General features: G+C 41.2%; 1 protein-coding gene across 1 annotated transcript; it reads right to left on the bottom strand.

Annotated features, from left to right (window-relative positions):
- Positions 1 to 3,359: 3,359 nt before the first annotated feature.
- Positions 3,360 to 22,606, bottom strand: gpr37b (G protein-coupled receptor 37b). The gene is made up of 2 exons (XM_072453506.1): positions 21,581 to 22,606; positions 3,360 to 5,516 (listed from the first exon to the last, which is right to left on the bottom strand). The coding sequence occupies exons 1-2, from the start codon at positions 22,604 to 22,606 to the stop codon at positions 4,698 to 4,700; spliced, it is 1,845 nt and encodes a 614-aa protein (XP_072309607.1). The 3' UTR covers positions 3,360 to 4,697.
- Between the last annotated feature and the right edge of the window lie 2,321 nt (positions 22,607 to 24,927).

The following is a 24,927-nucleotide window of genomic DNA, read 5'->3' as shown; positions in this document are numbered from 1 at the left end:
GCTGGGCTGTTGAATGGAAAAATAAGTCTTTCTCGACTCATGTTTTACGATGACACTTGGTATAAAGGTCTTACTTGGGTTTCAGGGTGATATAAAACAGTTTAAAACAAAATAACTCTATGGAATGGTCAAAAGAACTGAAAATTGCTTCCATAATAATACAGTGATTAAACTATTCTCTAAACAGTGATTGTGTAATTAGAGTTCAAATGCAAAAAAACTGATATTTCCATTTCGAAAGATTGTCAAGTTTTCTTTTGTTACATTCTTTTACATATAATATACACGAAAATAATGTCGAGCTGATTTTTATCAAGGGGGGATGGGATATTTTGATTGCGGTGGAAAATGTTGCTGTCCCGAGAGAGACAATTGCACGCCACCGGTGACTTTTATGCAAATTAATTCTTCACATTTCACGACAAACGACATTCAGCAATTGCACCATTTTATGGCAACAAAGCCTATTTTGCTCACATGCTGCCCAATATGATTTATGCTTATTAATCACATTTGAAAACCAGAAAGTTTACAACAAAACAATCATCTGTGCAAAAAGTAGTACCCATTTGACCTATTTGGGTTTTACTATTGCAATATTAATGTTTTCTCAATAGCAAGAAGTTATAGAAGGCCATTAACTTTAACGTTTGTTTTTAATTTTTATAATCTTTACCTGCTCCTAATGATCCTTGCTCCTTAAATGAAATAACCTACATAACACGCCTGAAACTGTTTGGCTTCTGTGTGTGTTTTATATTGAAATGACAATTCTGACAAAAATACAATCATTGCAGTAAATAATGTAACAGCAAACTAGCATAGTTCTCCTCTTCATCACTTTTATTAGTTGCAGAAATGCTCCTTTTTGCAGTATCCATAGCAACATCTCTGGTTGAAGGCCAGGTGTTTTTTTCTATTACTGTGAATAGACCAACTTCTTCAGCCTGTAAAATGTGAGTGAAGAGAGATCAAAGATTGAGATGAAGGCGTTGGAACAGCAAGTTTGTCTTCAAGAGAAATGCTCAGGCTTAAAATATTACAAACGCCAACGTGATGGTACATTTAGGTTTTTAATACATTTCTCAGGATAGAGTTCTCTTATAAACAAAAGGGACATTTTTGGCTATATAAAAAGCTATTTAGAAACCAGTGACTAGACTTGGAGACGACAGTGGTCATGTGCTTACATCGCTTGGGGTATCAAATACAGACACTTTTTGTTCACAAATGTTCAGAAGAAAATGCCTCAGAAATTGATTTACAAGACGTCATCAATAGTTCGAACACGTTAACTAACACACTGAGCCATTTAGAAAGAGCTATAGTCCTAGGAAGATGGAGGGAGAGAGAGTTAGGGTTCAAAGGTCGGTTTGGTATGCATTGGTCCATCAAAAACAGGGAGAAAATTATTGCATTGTTTAAACCTTTCAGGCATAACTTTATGGAAACAGACAAGTCCAATTAATGGATGGGATCTTCTGGGTTCATGGACCTATAACTGAAGCTCTGGAGAAGGGTCCTCCCGTTGTTCTCCTGTTTGTGTTTACTTCATTTAAGTTTTAAAGGGGACATATTACACAAAATCAACTTGTATGTGTCACAACAGTGTTCATTGGTTTACTCAAAGTTATATTTTGATTGATTCCTGCATGTTTGAGTAATCCTTTATTGTCCTGCAATTGAGGCTCAAGAAATGTCCTGTTTTCACCTACCCCCTATTTCCTCCAGATCCCTCTACTTACGGTAGTTGTAATTATTTGAAAAAATGAAGACACAGAGTCTTAACAATGCTGCCTGTTACAGTGATACGTCATTGTGAAGAGGCGGGGTTTATAAATTCTGCAGTTTTGAACAGGAAGTCAATGTTCCCATTTTGATTATCAAGTAATTTTAGATCAGTATTGTACTTTAAATTGAATAAAACGTAAAAGGTGATCAACTTATGTTCTAGTTTAATACTAAATACAGAAGAAAAAACAAAGTATATCTCTTTTAAGTTACTGCTACTAAGAAAGACTGAGAATTTCAGTAGACAGGCCGCCATATAGGTGTTTTTGTGTCGCGTTGACTACAGAAACTGCTTGAAATTGTGGGCTGGTGCTTCGGAATATGAATTAGCTTGTGGACAGGTTTACACATTGGCCACAGTTCCCTGGTAATAAAAAGAATTGTCACGCAGCCTGCAGGGAGCACAGTGGCTCTGCTCCTTCATGCCCCCTCTATTAAGTCCAGGAACAGCAGGTAACACTGCCAATATACACCACTCACCCGGGATCCCTCCCCAGTCGTAAAGCAGAGGTCGTTACACACAAAGACGCCACTGCCTCAAGCGAAAAGGGAAATAAACTACTAGACGTTTTAGTGACAAAGCGCACACTGGCATCGCCTGCTGCCAGACGTGAAACAATTTGAATCATTTTTCACTGCTTTGATGGAGCAAGCCGACCCACAAACTTCATAGAGACAACCAAAAAGTGCTACTACCACAAGAGCACGACAAAGAGAAGAGAAATGTGTTTGGCAGTGCAGAACCGTGTGGTTATTTGTACAGTGGTATGTACAGTGTACCAGTAATCAACAGCTTCAGACCAAGGTCAGAAATACTATGAAAAAAAACGCTTACTGTCATTTTCCTGCACCGCACCGTTTTGTTTAGTCCAGCCAAACATTGATATGGTATCGTTTAATGCAACAATATGACGAAAAAGAAGATTGAAATGAACAAATGTAAAGAAATAAAACTGTTCTGACCAAGGTCTGAAAGATATCGCCTTTTTTGTCCGTCACTGTGATAAAAAAATAACAATACTACGAATAAAAACGAATCAAACATATGTGATTGCTTGTGATAACGTGATTGTTTTTATCACAGTGAAAGAGATTAGCTTCCTCTATAACATAAATAAACAGATCTTACTGTACATTGGCGTGCACGTTTTCAGACATCGTTGTTTTTTACGTGAAATGAAAGAGATTGAAGTGCTGTCCGAATGGCACAAGAAGACATATTAGACTGAGTTGATTTTCAAAACTTCCACAATATGTATACAGAGAATTTGAAACTGTTCCAAGATACAATAAAATGTAATTACCTAATGCAGAAGAATGGGCAACATACTGTATACGCTCGATTCATCATAGCGCTGTAAATTAAATCATACCATACACAAAATGAGAAATTGAAAAACAGATAAGATCTGTCATAAAAATAAATCTCTGTAGTGTCGTGACTGAGGTTGAATTGATTTTTTTGTCTTGTTTTCTGCTGTGGTGTAATCTGTCTTCTTGACCATGTGCTGTATCACCAAACACTGTTCAATTTCTTGCATTTTTAAACATTTTTTCAAACCAATGGATATGTTGCGTACAGTGCAAGCATAACCAGGAGCACCAGAGTAACTGTACACTATATACAGAGCATAGTGTAAACCGTAACAGGATACTGGGTTCCCCTCCACATCAGTCATTTACTTACTTTAGCTGTAATTTCACACCAAGTCTATTCTGTCTATCCAAATATTGTGTATTATTTCAATCATTTCTGACCAGGAATTTTAGCACAAGAGTCTCACTTAAAGGGGCTACATTATGCACAATATGATGTTATTAAAAAAATCCCAAATTTACTTTTTATTTGCTTCTGTTTTTCCATTTTCTATTCCTCCCACACGTATAAAGTACAATCCTTTCCTTTTCCTTTTGAATTAAGTAGACTTACAGCTCTGTTTCAAAATGTTCTGCATTCATAAATTCTTCACAACCATTTTACATTTTTGGTAGTTTAGTTTTTGGTTTAGCATACAAATAAAACATAATATAGCCCCTTCCGTCTATTTGTGTTCTTCTGAGACCATCCCAGTATTGATACACCTCGACATACAGAGTTCTAAGGAGTGCATTTGAATCCCTTGGTTTCCTCTGTCCGCTCCTTATAAACACAAGACTTAACTGCACTTGTTTAATTATCCAAAGCCTAGGTCCCCAGTCACAAAGGCTCAGCGTGTGTGCACCATTACAGGAACTATATCATTGTAAACACAGGATTTCCATTGTATAGGCAGTGTTTGCCCACTGTGTAACTGAGAGCTTCATTAGAAATATTATACGAGCTTCAACAATGACGCGTAAGAAGCTGATTGGCAATAATTAGTACCATTTCAAAGACAGTATATAAATATTGGATTACTGGCCACGGATGTGAAGTACCACAACATAACATCACCAAAACTGTGAGTACATTGCACAGCAGTAAACAGTGGAATTCTGTCAACTTTGTCTGTACAATTATCCTTTGGGAGATTCAGTCGATTCGATGAAAGCAACTCGAAAATAACTTCCAACTACTGTCCACAAGCAAGAGTCTAGTAGTGCATCTGTTTTAAACACACAAGACCATCCAACATCGGTTCTGTATTGGCAGAAGTAGTACGGATTCTGATGTTAACCTGTGCGCGTTTATTGCAGAGATATGTGACGAGTTTTCAAAGCACCCGAGATCATTTTAACACGATATAGGAGTGTTAAAAAGTCACTGTAAATGTTTCATTACGTCTGAATGAATGTGGTTCCTCATTGCGCATTCATGCACCCATCCATTTGGCCCGACAACATAAGGTTACGTGTCCTTGTCTGACCGAGGCGCCTTCTTATGCAGTAACACCTGTGTCCCACCCTCTTCTGGCCCCTCCGTCCTCTCAACAGTTAGAGCCGGCAGGGGTGTAGTTACTCAGCTCCCTACGGATAGTGCTAAAAGGCGACAACTCCAGTTCGGTTGTGCATTCGTGTTCATTGTCATCGCTGCCCGTCGCCGAGGAGGGCAAGTGGTTGCAGCAGCAGCAGCAGCAGCAGCAGTCCAAAAAGGCTCGGCCAAGCGGTCTGCACAGGAGCAGTAAAAGGGCGGGGGTGACGGCGGCCCGACAAAACAGCAACAGCTGGGACAGGAGGTGCAGCACTGACATGGTGTGCTCCGGGACACCAGCGGCCATGTACGCGGACACGATATTACAAATGTTCTCGGGCACCACACACGCTCCGTAGACGATCGCCAAAGCCACCACAGTGCAGTTCATTTGACTCTCCAAGCGGATTTGCTTCTTGTTACTGCGGACGCTGGCCTGCTCGGCGCGGCGGATTTTGCGCGCCGTCACCAACGAGCAGCCGATGGTGAACAACGTCGGCAGGCAGAAGTAGCAACCGAAACACCACCACAGCCTCGCGCCTTCGTAGGTCAGGCCGAGGACGTAGAGCATGTCCGGCAAGGAGGTGGAAATCCGGATGATGCAGCGTTCCACGGGGGGCTCGCCCGGGACGCCGGTGTCTTCGACCACCAGCTGTCGTATGAGCAGCTCGGGCAGGGCCAAAAGCAAGGCGCCGATCCAGATGACGGCCAATTTGGCGGTGGTGGAGGTGCAGTTCTCGATCATCTCGTAGTACATCTGGACGTTGGTGGCGGCGCGGAAGCGGTCGATGCAGAGGGCACAGAGGGTGAAGGTCGTCACACCCAAAGAGGCCACCTATGGAGACAAGAAAATGGAAATTCATAAGTGTGCAGAAGTACATGTGATCTTGTCTGTGCTGTTATAAACATACAAGCACCAAAATGCAAGCAATTCATTAAAGGACCAAATGTAGACACACTTGCAGACACATTACCTCAAAATTAGGACTAAAAAGGGACTAAACCCCAGGACTGCAGCAGGGTCAAACCAGTCAACATGGGAACTAAACTAGGATAAAAACCAGTGTGAATGCAGCTATAAACTAACCAAATTGCATTCTATGAAACTGAAAAGAATAGAACAACAAGAAGTCAAACAAAAAATCTCTTTGAAGATCATTTCCAGTTTTAGAAATTAAGTTGTGTGTTGGTATATACCTTAGTTTTGAAGTTCTTAAAGTTGATATAAGATTGAATGAAATCATGAAAACTATGCGGACAAGTCCAAAGTGTGGAGTGCTTTTGAACCATATCGGAAACACTTGATGCAGACATAAAGTGAGGCTCAACAGCTGAGCCGGTGATAAGGAGGAGTGGCTGGAATGGCGGCTATCAAGTGGCATAGGGCCCTTAAGTCGATTTATGATCAGGCGGTAAAAGGGCTGCAAGCTGCTTATGGTAATGAGCTGTATCCTGTCCTACTCCAAAATACCAGAAAGCTAAAAGACATGAACATGCATGTTTTGGACAATTTTGGATGAAACTCTGAAGCGTCTGTTTCCTCTTACAGATATTTCCATCGTGGTGTGATTTTCAGTTTTCAGTTTCAATTCAGTTCACAGATTTCAAACACAAATACTTGATAATAAAGAAAGACAAAACGTAATGTTCAACACAAAGCTTTAGTTTCTCAAGCAGTCATATAGTTAAGACTCATGTTTGTGTCAGTATCGGTCAAAAATGTCAACGCTGAGTAAGAGTACTGACACATAAATCCCATTTTATTATTAGTTATTTCAATGTGAATCTGAATAATTATTTGGGCGAACACTAAACAATTAAAATGCATAGTCACGGTTCCAATTTACCTCAGCGTTGGAAATCTGGATACTGTGGCTAATTAGCCGACATCGCCTCCACACTAGGTTGACAAATTGAAGGAAAGGGCTCCCGTTTTTCCGCAGCATGTGTTGGATTAGCATTATGGCAGAGTCGACAGTGGTAGCATCAGTTTCCAGAGTCGATGAGCTGGTGTCCTCATCTGAACCATTCTTTCTCAGGATTTTGCCTCCCGCGCTAAAACCACCAGCATCAAGGTTCCCCCTGCGCCCATACTACCTTTCTTAAACCTCTTCTTTATTCTCACATCAAATCTCCTCTCGCCATCGATTCCCATTTGCCCATCTTTAGTCCCTTCTTCCCATCCCTCATATCTGATTTAATTACAGCCGCCAGCGTCCCAGATGGCCCCGGCGAATCAGGTTTGAGAGCCCCAATCACGTTTCGCCTGCATAGACGGCTATAGATGAAATATAACTATGAAGGGGATGCTATAGCCCATGCTCGGTGACCTCATGACACACAGGAAGCAGCTAACCAGGCTAATGATGGCTGAACGTTTGGAAAATCGTGGCTGGATGGACGGCTGGCAAGCTAACAGGCTGATGACCCAGAGCGCTAACAATGATCCTGGTGAGTCATGACACGATGCCACAGAATGGGGCTCTGACTGTGATTGCGTTAGCCTGTCTGCAATACCCAGGTTTAATCATTCATCCATCTGTGGTTCTCTTCAGGGGTCATGGGGGAATGGAGTCTGTTACCTCGACTATGGGCCTTAATAGGTTGACAAATATGTGGTTATAATATACGACACATATGTGACTGAATTCTTATTGGATCCACCCATTAGACAAATAAAGTAAGCATGAGTTTATACTATCTATGTATATTTCATTATTTATTCACTTCCCACACTTGATGGAGAAAAGCTACTACTATAACCACAGTTGCCATGGGAATGTCAAAGATTCGCGGCTGCCAATCTCCGCCAACTGCTTCTCCAACGCTTGTCACTTGGCGAAGTGACTTGCACATGTGAACAGAATGCACTGGTCAACGCTGGGATTGAACTACCAACTGGGTCTTTAGACTACAAATGACCTCAGTACTTACACAAATACATGAATATATATTGTACCTTAAAACTCCTATTGGGTCTTTAGTTACTGACCTGCTTCATCTAAAATAGAAGATTAAATTATTCAGTTTGGTGTTGAAGCAGGATGACATTTAAAGGACAGAAAAAATATCAACCACATGCAAACATGTTTTTGAGGGAAAAGTGAAAAACTCCGTGTGTCTCGGGGGAAGCAGCATTTCTCAGGATCAGACAGGATCACATTATCGTTTGATGGATGTTTGATGGAAGCTAAAACCGTTAAGAGTATGACAGCCTGCCAAGTATTTGAGCAGAGAACAAGACGTCTACACACACAATAAGAGAATTCACGATTTATACCCTGTCCTGAGTGTGTCTAAGTGTCTATCTAATTCTATCTAATATATAGTCTTAAAGGTGCATTCATTAAATTATATATATTAAAAACAATACCTTGAAAAAATGCATTCTTAATGTGAGTGGGCTTGCCTCACTATAGATCTGACCTGTAACTTGGCCTGGTGGCATCAAGTGCTTGTCTCAATAGAAACAGACAAGTTTAATATCATACTTACTATCACATTCCTGGCAATGTAATAACATCATTGTGGAGACAACAAGTGAAGTACCCACTTCCAGAAAAAGCTACACATTGACCTTTAATCAGTAAAATCAGGAAATATATTTAACTGGCATGAAATGAAGAACTTCAAAACTCATTACTATGATTCTGGACGAGCTGTCGAAATCACTTTTTATCACTGCTGTGGAAATGAAGGATAATAATAATTTTTCCACTATTGGTGAGTTTTTTCTATGCTACAAGATGCCATCAACGCTCTGCTCTGCCAGTATGGAACCACCAAAACACAAAATAAAAGTGTTTTACTGCTCATAGAGGTAAGAATGTCATTGAGCCACCAAAAAAGAGCCTACAACAGCATTATAAGACCCAGATCAAAGAGACAGGAGCTCCCTGTGGGACAGTGGCTCTGCAGGTTGCTATTCACATAGAAAGAAATCACCAACGAGTGATGACAATAAAACCACACCTTGATAAAGAGATACAAACAATGAGACGTGTGTCAGCGAGTTTTCTTCACGTAATATTAATTCTGATCATGGACTGGACTAACATTCAGAATATGGAAAGAATTACACCCGACTTAACCTGAAAATAGATACATTTAACAGACTTTGGACCAAATGGGCATTTTTTCTTTTAGGGTTTTCTAGGCCATGATTTAATTTGTTCAATTATTGGTTGGATGTCTGCTGTTTTTAATGTGTGTCTACTCTCTGTTGTGTCGTGGTTCCCTTTATCTGTGTATGTGCTCTAACATTCCAACATAAAAACATTTAAATTCAAAAAAGTAATAATTCTGGTCTGGTTCTTACAAAAGGTTACATATCTATACATTTCTTTCACAGTCTCAAATACACTGCACTCTGTATCTGTACCACAGTTGCATCATGTCATGCGGCACATGTGACCCACTTTATTATATTTCATACTTTAACACATGTGTCATATGCAGCGAGGCAGGTGCCGAATGCACTGAATATTTCATGGCTGGAACAACAGCCCTTGGATGTGGCTGTAAGGTCTGTCATGGAGGAGCGCCACTGCAGCTTTGATCACTGTGGGGCGAGGGCAAGGGTTGGGTGAGCAATTATAGCTTTGTACTGCAAAAAGATAGGGGGAGTTAGGTACCCAGGGAGACGATTTTCTTTCAATAAGAAAAAGCAATTGTGGTCAAAAAGCGTTTTATATTAACTTCCTGAATAGTAATCTTTAAATCGTTGCAATTTAACACCAAAAAATAGTCGCGTTTCTCCCTCTAAAGGCTGAATTCTCCAAACTGCATGATTTTACTGACATTTGCTGTAGAGATCTCGATTAAAAAGACAAAGCTACCATCATTGCAAAGGAGAAATGTTTTAGTAAGATCCAGTTGCACGCACTGTCAAGCCAAATAGCCACAGTCCAAAACAACCAAATGTCGTGCAAAATGTTCTTTCACGAAACAGCAACTTGACCATGTCTGCTCCAGTTACCTGCACACAATACGACCAATCAGCCTGACTAAAAAGCTTAAATGTCATGTTTTTGCCCTTTATATAAAATCGCTGTTCCACGAGGGGGAAAAAACAACATTGTGTTTTATGGATGTCGCGTCGTTGTGGAAGATTAATTTCCGGTAATTCATCAGGGTCGTGGCATTTCCTGGTTATCTACAGGTGTCCAGCTGGTGAGATTTTGGTTGATGTAGTTTCAGGAGCTAATGCTTTGTAAAGGGATGAATCCATGTGCAGCTGTCTCCTTAAAGATAACCCAGGATACACTTTTAACAGATTTAGGTAGCTTTATCTGATCTAATAACACTGTTGAGAGCTTTAAAGTTAGCTCCCTTTGATAAACATGCCGATCAGCCATTAAATTATGACCAGCGAGCTATTAATGGAATTCATAATAGAGTCTTAAAGACAGATTTCAGAGCCCTTTACGGGATTTATTTTTGATTTGATTTTCAGTTCAGCACTTTTGATTGATACTGACCAATGCAGCCTGGAAACATCCAAGAAAAGATGCAGGTTATGGAAGACTCTTGCCCTTGAAGTAACTTTGAGGACATTATTGTCATTCTATTCTATTCTATTTGTTTCATTTTCCACTTTCTATCAAATGCAATGAATAAACATATCTATCTCGCCATTAGAGTTGGGACAAGTGGCCAAAAACCAGTCCAAGCTGAAACCTGAAGTAGTGAAATACTGTTACTTTAAAATAGTGTTTCAGTAAAGCTACACAATATATTTACCAGATGTTTAATTAAATTACTCTTGTATAACCATAATTGTAACATAGAGCAGACTCGCAGCACAAGTAAGTAGCCAAATAGTTTACGCAGCACTAATAATGCTACGTATTCTCTAGCTTTTTTTGTCACCTTTTTCTTATTACACATTTTATTCTACAGGTTTGCATAAGAACATATTGTAATATAAGTAATTAATATGCTTTATATCTGTACCTTTAAACCACCGTAATGATGTTAGTGACAGACAAGCGTTTGACATTTGAATTTGTGAGCTAATTCCATTTTCTCTTCTCATCACGCAAAGTGCACAAACAGGCTGGCAAAAAATAGAGCCTGGCTGACACGTGCTGGGACATTGGGGTCTTTGAGGACCTTAAGTTTGAGAACCAAGCCTCTAGTTACTTACAGTATGACAGTATGCTTGTCATAATGTTTTGGTTGTTCCACATCTGTTCACATTATAGACTTTAGATTATGTTCCATCCATAACACATTGTGCCCACTCAGCAAGCGTGGACCGTGTTTGCCTTAGTGTACTTTTAATAACAGTCCATTACCCTCCTGATTAAAGATCCAGTGAGCTGCGGCACCAGAGTCTTGTATTATTAATTGTCTTCTAATTGGGCCTGGTGGAGTCTGTGTGGCCGAGCTGTGACTAGCACTTCTGTCAGAGGTAATGGACAGTGCCAGGGCACAATGTTGTCTGAACTACACTTTATACAACAGTCGTGTAGTATAATGAATAAAACATGTCTTAATCAGTTCATCTTAAAATATGTTATAGTTAATCTTAAAATATATGGATCAATCAGAAGTCATTGCAAAATGATTTGAAGATACGCTTGCTAAAATAAACACTACCACAAATATAAAAAGTCCCACAATCAGCAAAGAATGGGCCAATCTTGCAAAAGTAAAGATATTCAATTCAATTCAATTTAACGACAGATTAAACAATGTTCATAGGGACTTGGCAACGTCCCAGCATCCCGTGTCCTCAGACTAATGTCCTTAGACCCTCCTTCTCGGCCAGGAAAAACTACCAAACCTCTTTGGGAAGAAGTAGAAACCTGGAGGAGTTCCACAGTGAAGGAAAGATCAGACTCCTTCAGACGGACAGAGAGAGACAGTGGAGCTGGACCCACTCAATGCACATGTCCACTAGTTCTAAATAGCCATATATGTATAACAATGCTAAAGAATTATACTTCAACTGAAATTTATACGCTTTTGAACAGATTACCCTTGTTCTAATGACACTAGATTGTGGCATTGTGGTGCTCTCTGTTTTGTCTCTTTGTTTGTTTTTTTGCTGCTATTCATTTGCCTGACCCGCCAGCCCCGCCCACATTCTGTTCGAATGCGTAAGGGTCTGGAATCGGAGTCAGAGCGAATGAAATCGTCAGTAATCCATTTACTTATCCAATCCCAGTCGGAGGTTTTAACGCGTCACACTGAGATACGGAAGAAGCTCTTCACCCCCGTTCCAAAACATTCAAGATGGCGGACTCGGCTCGTGACCCGGCTCGTGACCCGGCTCGTGACCCAGTGTTCTGCTCTCGCTTCGGTTTGAACAATCAGTAAAGTCCGCTCTACTCGCTGTGATGAACGTGCGTTAGATGCGGTTATGCGAAGGGCGTCATCGCGATTCAGGAGACATTTTCTGCGTTCGGGGACGGATAACGCGGAACACGCTTTGTTGACATGGGCTACGTAATATCCAATTAAGCGTGTCGCGTTTTTTGCGTCACTTCTGGGTTTATGTGATTGGTTCTGTCTCTGCTCTAAACTCCGCCTTAGAAATTGAAACGCAGCGGTCGAGCCCCAGACCCACACACAGTTTTGATAAGTAGTTTGCCAAAACGTGTTGGGAATGGCTGGTCAGGAAAGCTATTTATATTTGCTATTTTGCTCTGTTGTTCTGCCAGTATTGTCCTATGGCAACAAACCTTTTTTTTTCTGATTCTGAAGAAAAATCTGACCCTGAAACTAAACACCACTACAATCCAAATATCTGCATTTTCCATACGTCACTCAAACCTGTGCACCGTATCCTCTGAGCCTGCCAACACAGACGATGAAGACTTTAGCGTTGAACCCAGCAGAGACAGAGGTGTCTTTCGTTGCTCGGTTTTACTAGGTTAAGTGTGAGACGGAGCCGGCTCCTCGGACCATAATTCTCACCAGAGACGCTGCTCTCTTGACAGCCGCCATCCATCTAACAGCTGGCCTTTGTGTGTGTGGATGGCAGAAAGAGAGTGATAGAGGAGGCATCTTTGAGGGTGTGTCTCCGTGTCGTCGGACAAGACCGTATTTTAGCGCGCTCAGTCGGCGAGTGGCACCGGCGTGTTTTATAGCATATGCAGCTGTGAGAGAAACTGTGATTTACCGGCGAATCGCCAATTTTAATAGCGCTAGTGAGTGATTGAAGAGGAAGATAATGGCAAAACATCCCTCGCAACTCGGCGGATGGGCGGTGTGGGATAGAAATCATGTCGCCATTTACTATAGGCTGCGATTGGGGTGGACAATATGCCAGTGAATTGATAACATCATTTTCTTGTGAGTCAGAAGTTCAATTCTATCACGTCACATGTACACTTTTTATATGGGCTTTAAGTGGTAAATAAAGTCATCTGCTTGTTCGGAGGGTTCTTGCGTCACTGTGATTGGTTAATTCCACCTGTCACTCACTCAGAGACTATGGGAGATTGACCAATAGGAGGAGTGGGTGGGGAAATGCGGTCTGTTTGATTACAGCTCTACTACAATTACGTTTTTAATCACAATTCTTGTACAGTGTATATTGCCTTGAGATAGCATAATACATCAACTCTCTGTTATTGGTGGAAAATGCCTGTCAATCACTTTTACTTTCTCATAAGTCATGTTTCTTAGCCTTGTTCTCATCATGTTCAGACTTTTCCTGGTTTGATCCTGGTTTAATGCTGTTAAGTTTTGGTTGTGGTTCCAGTTAAATTTCAATTTAATCAATACTACTAAATGCACACGTGTATCAGTCTTTTTTTTTGCTTTCTGGACGAGAACAAAACAAAGAATAAGATCGTAACAAGTTCACATCACAACTATTTTTCTCCTCAATACATAACCTATACGGCGGCTTCTGGTCTCAGTCTTTCAGTGCGTCTGGGACAGTTTTTTGCTTGCACAATAAATTTCTGCTCCATTTAATTATACCCGGACCTGTGGCGCATTTCCCTTGGACATTAAAAATTGTTTTCTGCTGAAAGTGGCTGGCTGCTATAAAACACAGATCACTGAGCCCAGGCTGAGGCGAAAACACGGGCCTACGGTAGCTGCCCCTGTAGAATACAATGTCATTTTAAGTATATTTTCTTACACTACTTGTAAGAATGTTGACTATATGGGGATACAATTAGTAGCCCTGAAGAGTCTTGTTGAAATGTCAAAATATGGACTGGAAAGTTAAACTATTGCTCCACTGTCTACAAAGTCCTCCGAGCTGTTTAATGTGTAACAATTGTCAAGTTGTTAATTGAATTAACATCTCCATTGTGCATGGTCTTGTCGACATCATTCAAAACTACATGTCCTCATCTGTATCCATGGAGCTGACTGAGCGGGCCAGCCATTATACATTATGCGCAATTGATAATTATATACTCTGCAATTAACATATCGTGCAGATAACTCATTTGCCTAAGACGGGGCCCGTAGTGCGTCTGGGATTTGTGTGTAGCTGTGCATCCTCCGGTACACTGTGGTGCATTGTTTTCATAGTGTAAGTGGAGGGCCTATGTAACTGTGCTTTAGTGGTTCCCCTGGGGCTCATTTCTAATCGGAGACTGCTGATGCAGAGAGGGAGACAAGGGAGACAGAGAGTTGAGCTGTGGGCAGTAATCAAAGGGCCATCCCACCCATCTGGACCACAGCACTGTCTGCAGAGCATGAGGGCCGCTGAGCAGCTGAGCAGGAGGGCTGACCAGGGCTAACTGCAGACTTGTAGAACACAGTAAGTGAAAAGAACACGTAGTATCAAGGGTTTGAAAGAGGAGTCTCAATCCTGAACCGAATGTGTTTAATAACTGATTTTAAACCTTGCTTTGGGAGCAATTACAAACTGAATACCATTTTGGATTCTACCCTCTGATTTAAAAAAGAAAGAAAGCTAAAACGAGCACCGTTGCCAACTTTGGTAGCATGGAGAATGATGGCTACATGAATATATACCACTTTATTAAGAAAGAGAAGTGAATGGTAATATTTCAGTAGAATCTTTTGTACCAAAAAACGTAACATAAAAAAAGGTTGAAAAACATTGCATTAGGTTTTTTTTTTTTCTTCTTTTTTTTCTTTTTAATCTAAGACATTTCAGTGTTATGTCAACAAACTGGAAATGCATTGTAATGTGACATTTATTGGGCATTCATTGGATAATAGTTTTCACTATAAAATCTCTTATAAATCTTGTGCACAAGTTAAAACCCTCTACCTAAAACTTCAGGCAACAATGGAAGGTGACAATCACAAGGTCCCTTTGAGTGATATATGTGTGTGTCCAGTTCATGCTGTGACCTTCGTTCGCGGCACAAACAAACATATATACTACTTCACATTCAAAAACTAAAACCTCATTAGAGATTGACGATATATGCTGTGAACAAAAAAGGTCAAAGTGATAAATTGCATGATGGATTCCACTGTTCTTTGTCCTTCATGTGATTCAAAGCAGGGATGGGCAACACGGTAACACAAATAAATGTCTGTTGCTTTTAAAAAATACATAAATGCTTCTTCTAAAAAATCACTCTTCTGTGTGATTGGTTAAAGCCAGCCGCCACTCACTCAGAGCTTTAGTGAGGCACTGGGGAGTCTGTGTTTGAGCTGCATTAAAACAGAGCAACAGTGAATCACAACATGAAAATTTCACACAAAAAAAACACAGATTTTCATCACAATTTTGCCCAGCTCGTGCTTCAATCCTTCCCTCTCTTCTGCTCCCTCTTCTCCGCCTCGGTGGTCATCCCCTCTCTTCTCTTGTGAAGCCTACTGTACCATATCAAGGACAGTCTATAGCTCTGACTGCAGGCTCTGCACGGGCCAGATGTTTCAAAGACGCACCACGGGAACGCACAAAGCAAACGGAGCGTATGGAGTCCTACATAACATGCTTTAGTTATGAGAAAACGCTATAGGAAACCATTAATATTGCATTCTCAGACACCACGGGACATACAACTGGCGATAGCTACAGTGATTAAAGCGGCCTAGGTGTAGCGTCGCACTTCCCGAGACGGCGCTCCGATGTAGATTTATAACGGCACGCCTAATGGCCGGTGTTGTCTGGAGTGGCCGGCTCACACAATAAGTAGAGTCTGGTTGCAGGTCTAGTGGATTAAAATAAACACTCGAACCCCACTTAATCAAACTTAATGCACCTTGTACTTTCGGACGCAACTGTTTTTCCTCCAAGGGTAATGGGCCCGAACCATTTTAATCATCGTGTTGCAGCGTTGTACTTCTGAAAGATCCGTGGCAAATGCATTATTTCCCTCTCGTTTGTGGTGCGTAATTGGGGAGGAGGTGAAAGCATGAATAATTAGAAGTTGTTTGGGTGTTTCTGCTCGCTATCCATGGCGACAGGTTTGGCTTACCGGGTTTTAAGTTGTTAATTAGGTTTTATTCCGGATGATAACAGATAATTGACAGTATCTATGTTTATATGAATGGCTCGTAAGATAAGAGAAACTTTTTATGAGTCAGACAATCGGGAATTTACACTGTTGCTATGTAAAGTTCAAGGACTGCAGGATAATAGATGTACGGGATAAAAAATTAAGAAAATCACTGTAAAAATAGACTTAAATTAAACTTATCTAACTAGAATGTTAAAACTACTTAGCTTTTTAGGTTTTAGATAATAGTCCATTAACATTTGTGGCTAAACTTGCTTATAATTCGATAAACCGCATGAGAATTGGTCCTCTGACTGTCTTTTATGTATTTTATGTTATTTTTAATTAGTTTTTATTTGATTTTATATATTTGATGTTGTTTTTAAATAGTTTTTGTTTTATTTTATATTGTTTTGAATTAGTTTTATTTGATTTTATATATTTTATGTTGGTTTTAATTCGTTTTTATTTGTATTTATATATGTTTTATGTTGTTTTTAATTCGTTTTTATTTGGTTTGCACTTATTTAATTATTTTTTATGTATTTATTTACTGTTTAACATATTTTAATTGTGCTTGTTTTGCGCAGCACTTTGAGGACTTTGTGTTGGTAAAATGTGCTATACAAATAAAGTTGGATTGAATTGGAAAATGCTCAGAGAATAGCTGTTAATTACTTTCCAATTAAAATAAAGAAAATAAGAAGTGTAGACGAACAAGAGTCAATCCAAAATGAGCCAATACTTTCCAAGTTCAGACCTCATTATTAAATATCTGCAGATCTGCATCTTGCGCTGTGGAACGTTATCTACAGCCTGATTCTGTTCCGCGTGCTTCAGCTCACATTTGTGTTGTGTTCACATCCCACCGGAGCCTGTTTGTGAGAGCGCGTTTGGGGCCAAAGACTATGTCCCATGGCCGGCTTTTTGGCGTTAAATGAAGAGTGAAAGTCTGTCGGGTGAATCGCGCATCGGTGTGTTTTAGTGAACGCTCCGCAGAGACACAAGGCCCCGGGCTAATCTACACAAACACCACACACATACATACACAAACACCACACATACATACACTCGAGCTGTGATGCTGTATGTAATCTACACAAACACCACACATACATACACTCGAGCTGTGATGCTGTATGTAATCTACACAAACACCACACACATACATACACAAACACCACACATACATACACTCGAGCTGTGATGCTGTATGTAATCTACACAAACACCACACACATACATACACAAACACCACACATACATACACTCGAGCTGTGATGCTGTATGTAATCTACACAAACACCACACATACATACACTCGAGCTGTGATGCTGTATGTAATCTACACAAACACCACACACATACATACACAAACACCACACATACATACACTCGAGCTGTGATGCTGTATGTAATCTACACAAACACCACACACATACATACACAAACACCACACATACATACACTCGAGCTGTGATGCTGTATGTAATCTACACAAACACCACACACATACATACACAAACACCACACATACATACACTCGAGCTGTGATGCTGTATGTAATCTACACAAACACCACACATACATACACTCGAGCTGTGATGCTGTATGTAATCTACACAAACACCACACACATACATACACAAACACCACACATACATACACTCGAGCTGTGATGCTGTATGTAATCTACACAAACACCACACACATACATACACAAACACCACACATACATACACTCGAGCTGTGATGCTGTATGTAATCTACACAAACACCACACACATACATACACTCGAGCTGTGATGCTGTATGTAATCTACACAAACACCACACATACATACACTCGAGCTGTGATGCTGTATGTAATCTACACAAACACCACACACATACATACACAAACAAACACCACACACATACATACACAAACAAACACCACACACATACATACACAAACAAACACCACACACATACATACACAAACACCACACATACATACACTCGAGTTGTGATGCTGTATGTAATCTACACAAACACCACACACATACATACACTCGAGTTGTGATGCTGTATGTAATCTACACAAACACCACACACATACATACACTCGAGTTGTGATGCTGTATGTAATCTACACAAACACCAATCACATACATACACTCGAGTTGTGATGCTGTATGTAATCTACACAAACACCACACACATACATACACTCGAGTTGTGATGCTGTATGTAATCTACACAAACACCACACACATACATACACTCGAGTTGTGATGCTGTATGTAATCTACACAAACACCACACAAATACATACACTCGAGTTGTGATGCTGTATGTAATCAACACAAACACACCACACATACATACACTCGACACTGTAAATACATGAACTATAACATATGTACACATACAGTATTTGACATATGTTCATTGAAAACGGAAATAATGATCTAAAACGGCTAAAAAGAAACAGGTCCTTTGGTACAGAGAAGTGGGTGGAGATAGGTGGCAGGTGAAATGCTGAATAAATAAAAAAATATTTTTCATTTGCTCTTTTTGCAGTTCTAAAATGAATGGTATGATTGATATCCTGATTTTTCATCTTTCAAAAAATCAAATTTTGACATTATAATGATATCAGAGGTATTGGTGTTCATCTCTCGTTACCAGAATGTGCCTTCCCCAGAGTGAGCCATGTGGTCAGAGTTATTCAATAATATCCTGTGATTAATGGGCGGGGCACAGTTTGAGTTACAGAGGGAGACGTCTCTGACCACTTTATGATTAAAACATTATGTACCAGTAGCGTGTGATGACTTTTTATGGACGGGCAAGCAGACTTGGGGTGATCAGTATTTAGTGGATGATGCAAAAGTGAAAAAGAAATATATATAAAACATCTCTGCATATGCAAGAAGGGGCTTTGAACCTTAGCCTCCCACGTGAAGGGCAAACAACTGTCCTATTGAGCTTAAACTCCATACCAGATCCATATGCTTAATGGATTAAATAAACTGACCTCACTGACCAATTCATTACACAAATTAGCACTCTGTCTTGTTAAAATACTGCTTGTGTTTCTAACGTTTAATTATTATAAACATGAACAGAGCAACAAACAAAGACTTGTCTCTAAAAGATAGTTTTTAGTCTGTTTGTCGAAACTTGGCGCTGCTGTTGCTTCACTTCTCATTATAAAAGAAGCTGCTGTTCGCTTTGCTCATGTTTGAGAGCGAAGAATGAACGGGCCTCTGAACACGTCGCAGACTGAGCAATCGTGCTTCCCTCGCAGTACTGCTCAGCGGCCTGTAGGGGCCACTGAAAGACACCATGAGTTCAGCCAAGCTTCAGCAGCAGAAGTGAAGGGGAAAACTGGCTTATTTGGATCTATTTTAGAATAATTCATATATAGTTGTGACACATGATAGTTTTTATTGGTCAATCACTGCTTGCCTTGATTGCACTGACCGCACGCCACTGATATATACTCATCATGAAATTTGAATGACCAGATGCATGGGCAGAGGGGAAAAAAAGTATTTATTTAATATGCGTATTTTTAATGCAACTTAAACATGTGAATACTTTATGAATGCATTCGGTAATTATTCAGCTGTCTTTGAACAAATGTCTTAATGTGATGAATGGATTTAATTAGCAAAAAGTGTATGAGCATTATTAAAATCGGTACATTTAGTGTGTATACATTCATCTTAGATTTCAAGAAAGCCTGGAATCATCTGTAGACCTTAACAATTTCACTCAAAACTGGAAAAAGTACATCTTAGATTCGTACTTGAAAGTTTCTATGTAAAATTTTCACAGAATTAGTATAATATTTAAATTTTTATGTATTTATTATTTTTCATAGCCTTCTACTGTATCTGCAATGGTGACATTTTATGGTGTATTTTACTGAGATGAGTTAATAAGGAGTTAGTTGTAATTGTAATGTAATTTGTTGTGTGCACCTGCCCAATGCAGATGGAGAGTAGCAGTAGCTAAATCAGCAGATCATCTTTTCTTTTGTCAAGAAAAATGAATTTGTACATAAATTACGATTAAACATTAGTAGTAGTAAAGGCCATCGCAGAACAACATCTGCTGTTCCTGTAATATTTGCAGTGAATCAACAGTTTCTCATCTTGCAGTATTTGGGTTATGCATTCATTTGAATATGCATGTATATGTAAATATGGACCTAATCCAGAAAGACATGTTGCTCGCTATTTCCCAAAATATATTCAAATCAACACAAAAATATGCGGCAAACAAAGAGCATTTTTTTCCATCAAAAGTGATTCGACTCGCGTTTGATCTCGTTAAAAAGACTCTGCAGTTTAGGGCGTTTGTTATTAGCGTGAATAGGACTCACATTCAAAAGGAATACAATGAAGACAAGAGGCTAAAAATAGCAAACTAATGACAGAGACTTAAAAGGCTGAAATATGGTGCCACTCCTGCTGCTGTGTTATCACCGAGGGGCGGAGTCATGATACTGCTCACCTCCAACGCTTTGTCCTTTTATGTGCGGTCCCTGCTGAGCCGTGTTATTGCCAGCGTAATGACGTCGTATGGAGCTAATTTTGTATTTCTTTTTGATCCAAATCCCAATTAAAATCTCATTTGAAACATGTGAAAAGAACAATTGACTACCTGTTTAGGACAATTACGGACATTTCCAATAGTTGAGTGAGTGGGCGCAAGACGGAATGACGGTGTTTGCAGTAATTGGGAGCTATTGCCTTACGAGCGTGCGTCCCGCTTACCTGGAGGGCTGGGTGAGGTTGTGTCTCCAATAGCAAGTGTTTAAGTGACAGACAAAGTGTGTTTACTGGCAGTGAGTGAGTGATTTGACATCCTAGACTATAGCTCCAGTGTGATCGTTAAAGCGAAACTCTTAATCCCTTTAGAGAGGCAGAAAGAGGGTAATATGTCATTCTATGCAGCTCAAAACCCAAGGCATGTCTGAGTGTGCATTTGCGATTGGGGGACATTCAAACTAAAGGTGGAACATGTGTGCATGGGAATATTCAGCCTGAGAAATGGGCCCAAAGGGACAATTACATGCAGCCTACAGATGAGTTAGTTCCATTCTGTGACATTTTGAGACTGGATTCGTGGAACTATTTGCCATTAGCGTGCAGTGGTCCGACTATCGACCAACGTTAGTATTGGTTTTGGTATCGACCGCAGAGAGGAGGGGTTTGAGTGAGATAGTTTAAGATTTATGAGTTAATTGTGATTTTAATGTGCCTTTTTACATATACACAGGCCCTATAAACTGTTTACAAGTATTATTCTGTAGATTTTTTGTAATCACAGTTATACAAAATGTCTACAACAGCCCTACTTATACACAGCATTTATTAATTAAAATATGCCTTGTTTGTAGTCTCATCTTTTTGCTTTAATTTGGCCTCCATTTCTACAACTTTGTTACGCACGCGCAATAGACACATGAAAGTGAAAGCGTGATTGGGTTCAGCATAATTACCTCCACGTAGGGCACAACTTTGCAGGTAAATTCCCCCAGGAGCCAGGACTTTGTCAGCTCGTGGAAGACCACCATGGGCAGACAGAACAGGATGAGAACAAAATCCCACACGGCCAAATTCGCCAGGAGGGAGTTGGAAATGCTCTTCATGTAGTAGTTCTGACACACGATGCACAGGATGGCGATGTTCCCCGCCATCCCCGCGAGGAAAATCACCCCGGAGACGCACGTGATCGCGTACGCGCCGTACGTCTCGCTCGTCACGGGCCAGAACGGGTTCTTGATCTCGTCCACGAAGTCCAGCGAGCTCGGGGGCGTCATGGGGGTCGCGTCCCACGGGTTGTCCTCGCCCCTGAACGTGTAGAAGTGGTCCGTCCTCCTCGTGAACGGGTCAAAGGGCAGATCCGTGGACGTGAGCGCCACCGGCCTGGGCATGGGCTCCCGAGACGCGGAGTGGCCCTGGGGAGACAAAACGGTGTCGCTTTTGTTTCGCCGCTTTTTTCTCCCCGCGGCTTTCTTCTGCCCCTCTTCTCTGGAGACGCTCTTACGCCTGTCGCCCCCCTCCGCGTCCGCGACCACTGAAGAGGGCTTAGGCGCATTGTAGTGTCCACCTGCTGAGTCGCTGAGCCCGCCATTCAACTTTATTATCCTCTTGTTATTATGTTGTCGCGTTGGATCCCAGTGTGAAGCCGCGTCCTCTGCGGCTGTCACCGTCCTATTCACGTCGGGCTTGTTATTATAACCGTTATTATTGTGACCGTTAGTGCGCGCGGGTTTTCTCGTCTCCCTCACTTTGCCCCAGGGACGCGTGGAATTGGGAGCAGCTCTACTACTAATTGCCGCCGCGGCACCTGTGGCGTGGCGTGCCTTGCCTTGGTGGCTCTCCCGCGACGACCAGTGGAAAGTTCTCGCCAAGTGCGGCTCGCCTCCGTCCCTCGCGCGCACCTCCACATCGCTCCTCAGGGAAAGTGAGACGTGCGCGTACGCCAACAAGACAAACAACGTCCTGAGCGGCGAAAACTGCATGGTCCGGGAGTCGTGCGTGTTTGTGCGTGTGTTTGTGCGCGTCCGTGCGTTTAAGATCCGTTCTCCTTCAGTCTACACCCATGTTGGAAACGGCCCCGCGCTCACAACTCCAATGCGACGCAAAACTTGAAGCCCACTCGCGCCGCAGCCGCGTCCCCTCCTCCGAGCTGCAGAGCGGTGCATGTCCGCGCCGCCGATTCACAGACGGGACCGCGCAGCATCCAACATCCAACCCGCGGGGGTCAAAATAGCATCCGCAAGTCCAAAAATGTGCACTTTTGTTATAATAGGCTTCTGTCCGGTGCGGGACGGGGGGAGAGCGGCGGCGTCAATGCGGCGAGCGGCGAGGGATGAGGCACAGTGGAGGAGCGCGCGGTGGGTTTGGGAGAGAGAGAGAGAGAAGGAGGAGGAGGAGAGAGAGAGAAGAGGAGGAGAGAGAGTGTGGGGAAAGGGAGGGCTGGGTGGATGGAGGGAAGCGGTCGCCACGCCACTGTCTCTTCGATTGTGGCCGCCACCTCCTCGTGACTCTTTCCTCGCGTCCTCTCCTTTCTCTGCTCCTCGGATGATGGGACCCGCGCCCGTACAAAAAAAAGAGGAGAGAATGGACTCCCCTGGCGGCTAACCCCGATCTGTCACTCTTCATCCATCACGGAGCATCCACGACGAGCCCCGCAGCTACTACTACTACCACTGCTCCTCCTCTTTCCTATAACACTGGAAGAGCCCCCCCGAGGCACGCAGAGGAGACGCGCGGGCACGGATAACGGGCACGGCCACGCCCGGCGCACACGAGAGAGAGAGAGGTGGCGGGATTTACGCGCAGGTGGCGTCAAGGCGTGATCCCGTTTCACCCCGTGTATATTACAATGACACCCCGAAAACACTGGGGGCCAGGGCTGTCACTAACTATTATTTTAGTAATTGATTAGTCACACTATTATTTCTGTTGTGTATTGAAATTTTTTTTTTCTTTTTTTTAGATTAACAACTGAATAAATGTTGAGATTTGGTGACGGAAGGCTTTAGATGACGTGTATTACTGATGAAAATTGGAAATAGTTTATTATTTTGTCATTTTGATTTAATAATGCCGTGTTTTCTTCATTAAAATGTATTTTTGCATGTGCTTGCACGATAGTCTAGATAAAGTTTACGATTATATAAACACCGATTTTATAGTCGATTATGATCAGCAGATTAATCGTTGCAGCCCTACAGTGAGATGCAAGTTATGAAAGAAAAGTGTCAAAAGACCAATAAGGAGGCAATAACATAGCCAATAACTAGTCAAGATTGATCAGGATAAAAATAAAAACACAGAAGGCTACAGAAACAAAAAATACTGTTACATTTGTACATACGTTTACTATGTTTATTTTATCTTTTGAGATACACTTACTGTACTTTTAGGGTACACTTATTAACATGTCGCTAGCTGCTTTTTTCCCTATTATGTAAATGTAACTTTTTATGTTAATTAGTATTTATTAAACCCGTATTCGTGTCTCCCTCTGTGTAACCATATTGTGCTGCATATAGAAATTGATTGACACGTTTCTAGTGGTCAACTAGTGCTTTATTACTGCCTACTTATTCCTTCTTATTACCTTACTATCAGGACATTTGTGTGCACGAATAAGCGGTATATTAAAGTAAAAACTAAATTTATTGTGGTACTAACCGTTAACGACACCCTTATTACTAAATGCCTATTACGATCAGGATCAAAATGCATGCACAAAAATGTCCTAACATGATACTAATAAGCAAGAATACGAAGTTCATCAATAGGAACGTCTTAATTAATGTCTAATTAGCAGCAGAATAAGATTATGCAGAATAAAACATGAATAACGGCCAAACATACTAATTAACTCTGAAGTAACCACTTATACATATGCACATTAGCAGTTAGTGAGATGTTAATAAGTGTGTCCTAAAATAGACTTGTCCATATCGTGTATGTTTTGAGTCTGTAAATCCGAGCTTTTGAATCGCTCCATTCACTGTCTCATATTTGGCCCACATTTTGCAGCCGTGCACTACATCTGAAAGTGATCTTATTTTCAGATTGATTTTTGGCTAACTATAAAGGCTATGAGCATTGATTGTGGTTAGCCCTCCTCCGCCCGCATCAATAACAGCACCATGTCTGTGAGCAGAATATCATTAGCTCAGTCAATCATTCAAGTGACTCCCACGACTAAATAAAATGAGGATTTCTGTAGCGCTCTTCACGTGCTGGATAAGTGGACGTCCTACAACATATTCTTTTAATAGCGCTATTCGGATACACCTTGAAATGTCCACGTGGATGTTAA

Source organism: Eucyclogobius newberryi, unplaced genomic scaffold (genome assembly GCF_026437365.1).
Source record: "Eucyclogobius newberryi isolate DKJ021-1_F unplaced genomic scaffold, fEucNew1.0.hap1 SCAF_2, whole genome shotgun sequence".
Lineage (NCBI taxonomy): Eukaryota > Metazoa > Chordata > Actinopteri > Gobiiformes > Gobiidae > Eucyclogobius > Eucyclogobius newberryi.
This window is presented reverse-complemented; position numbering and strand designations above follow the sequence as displayed.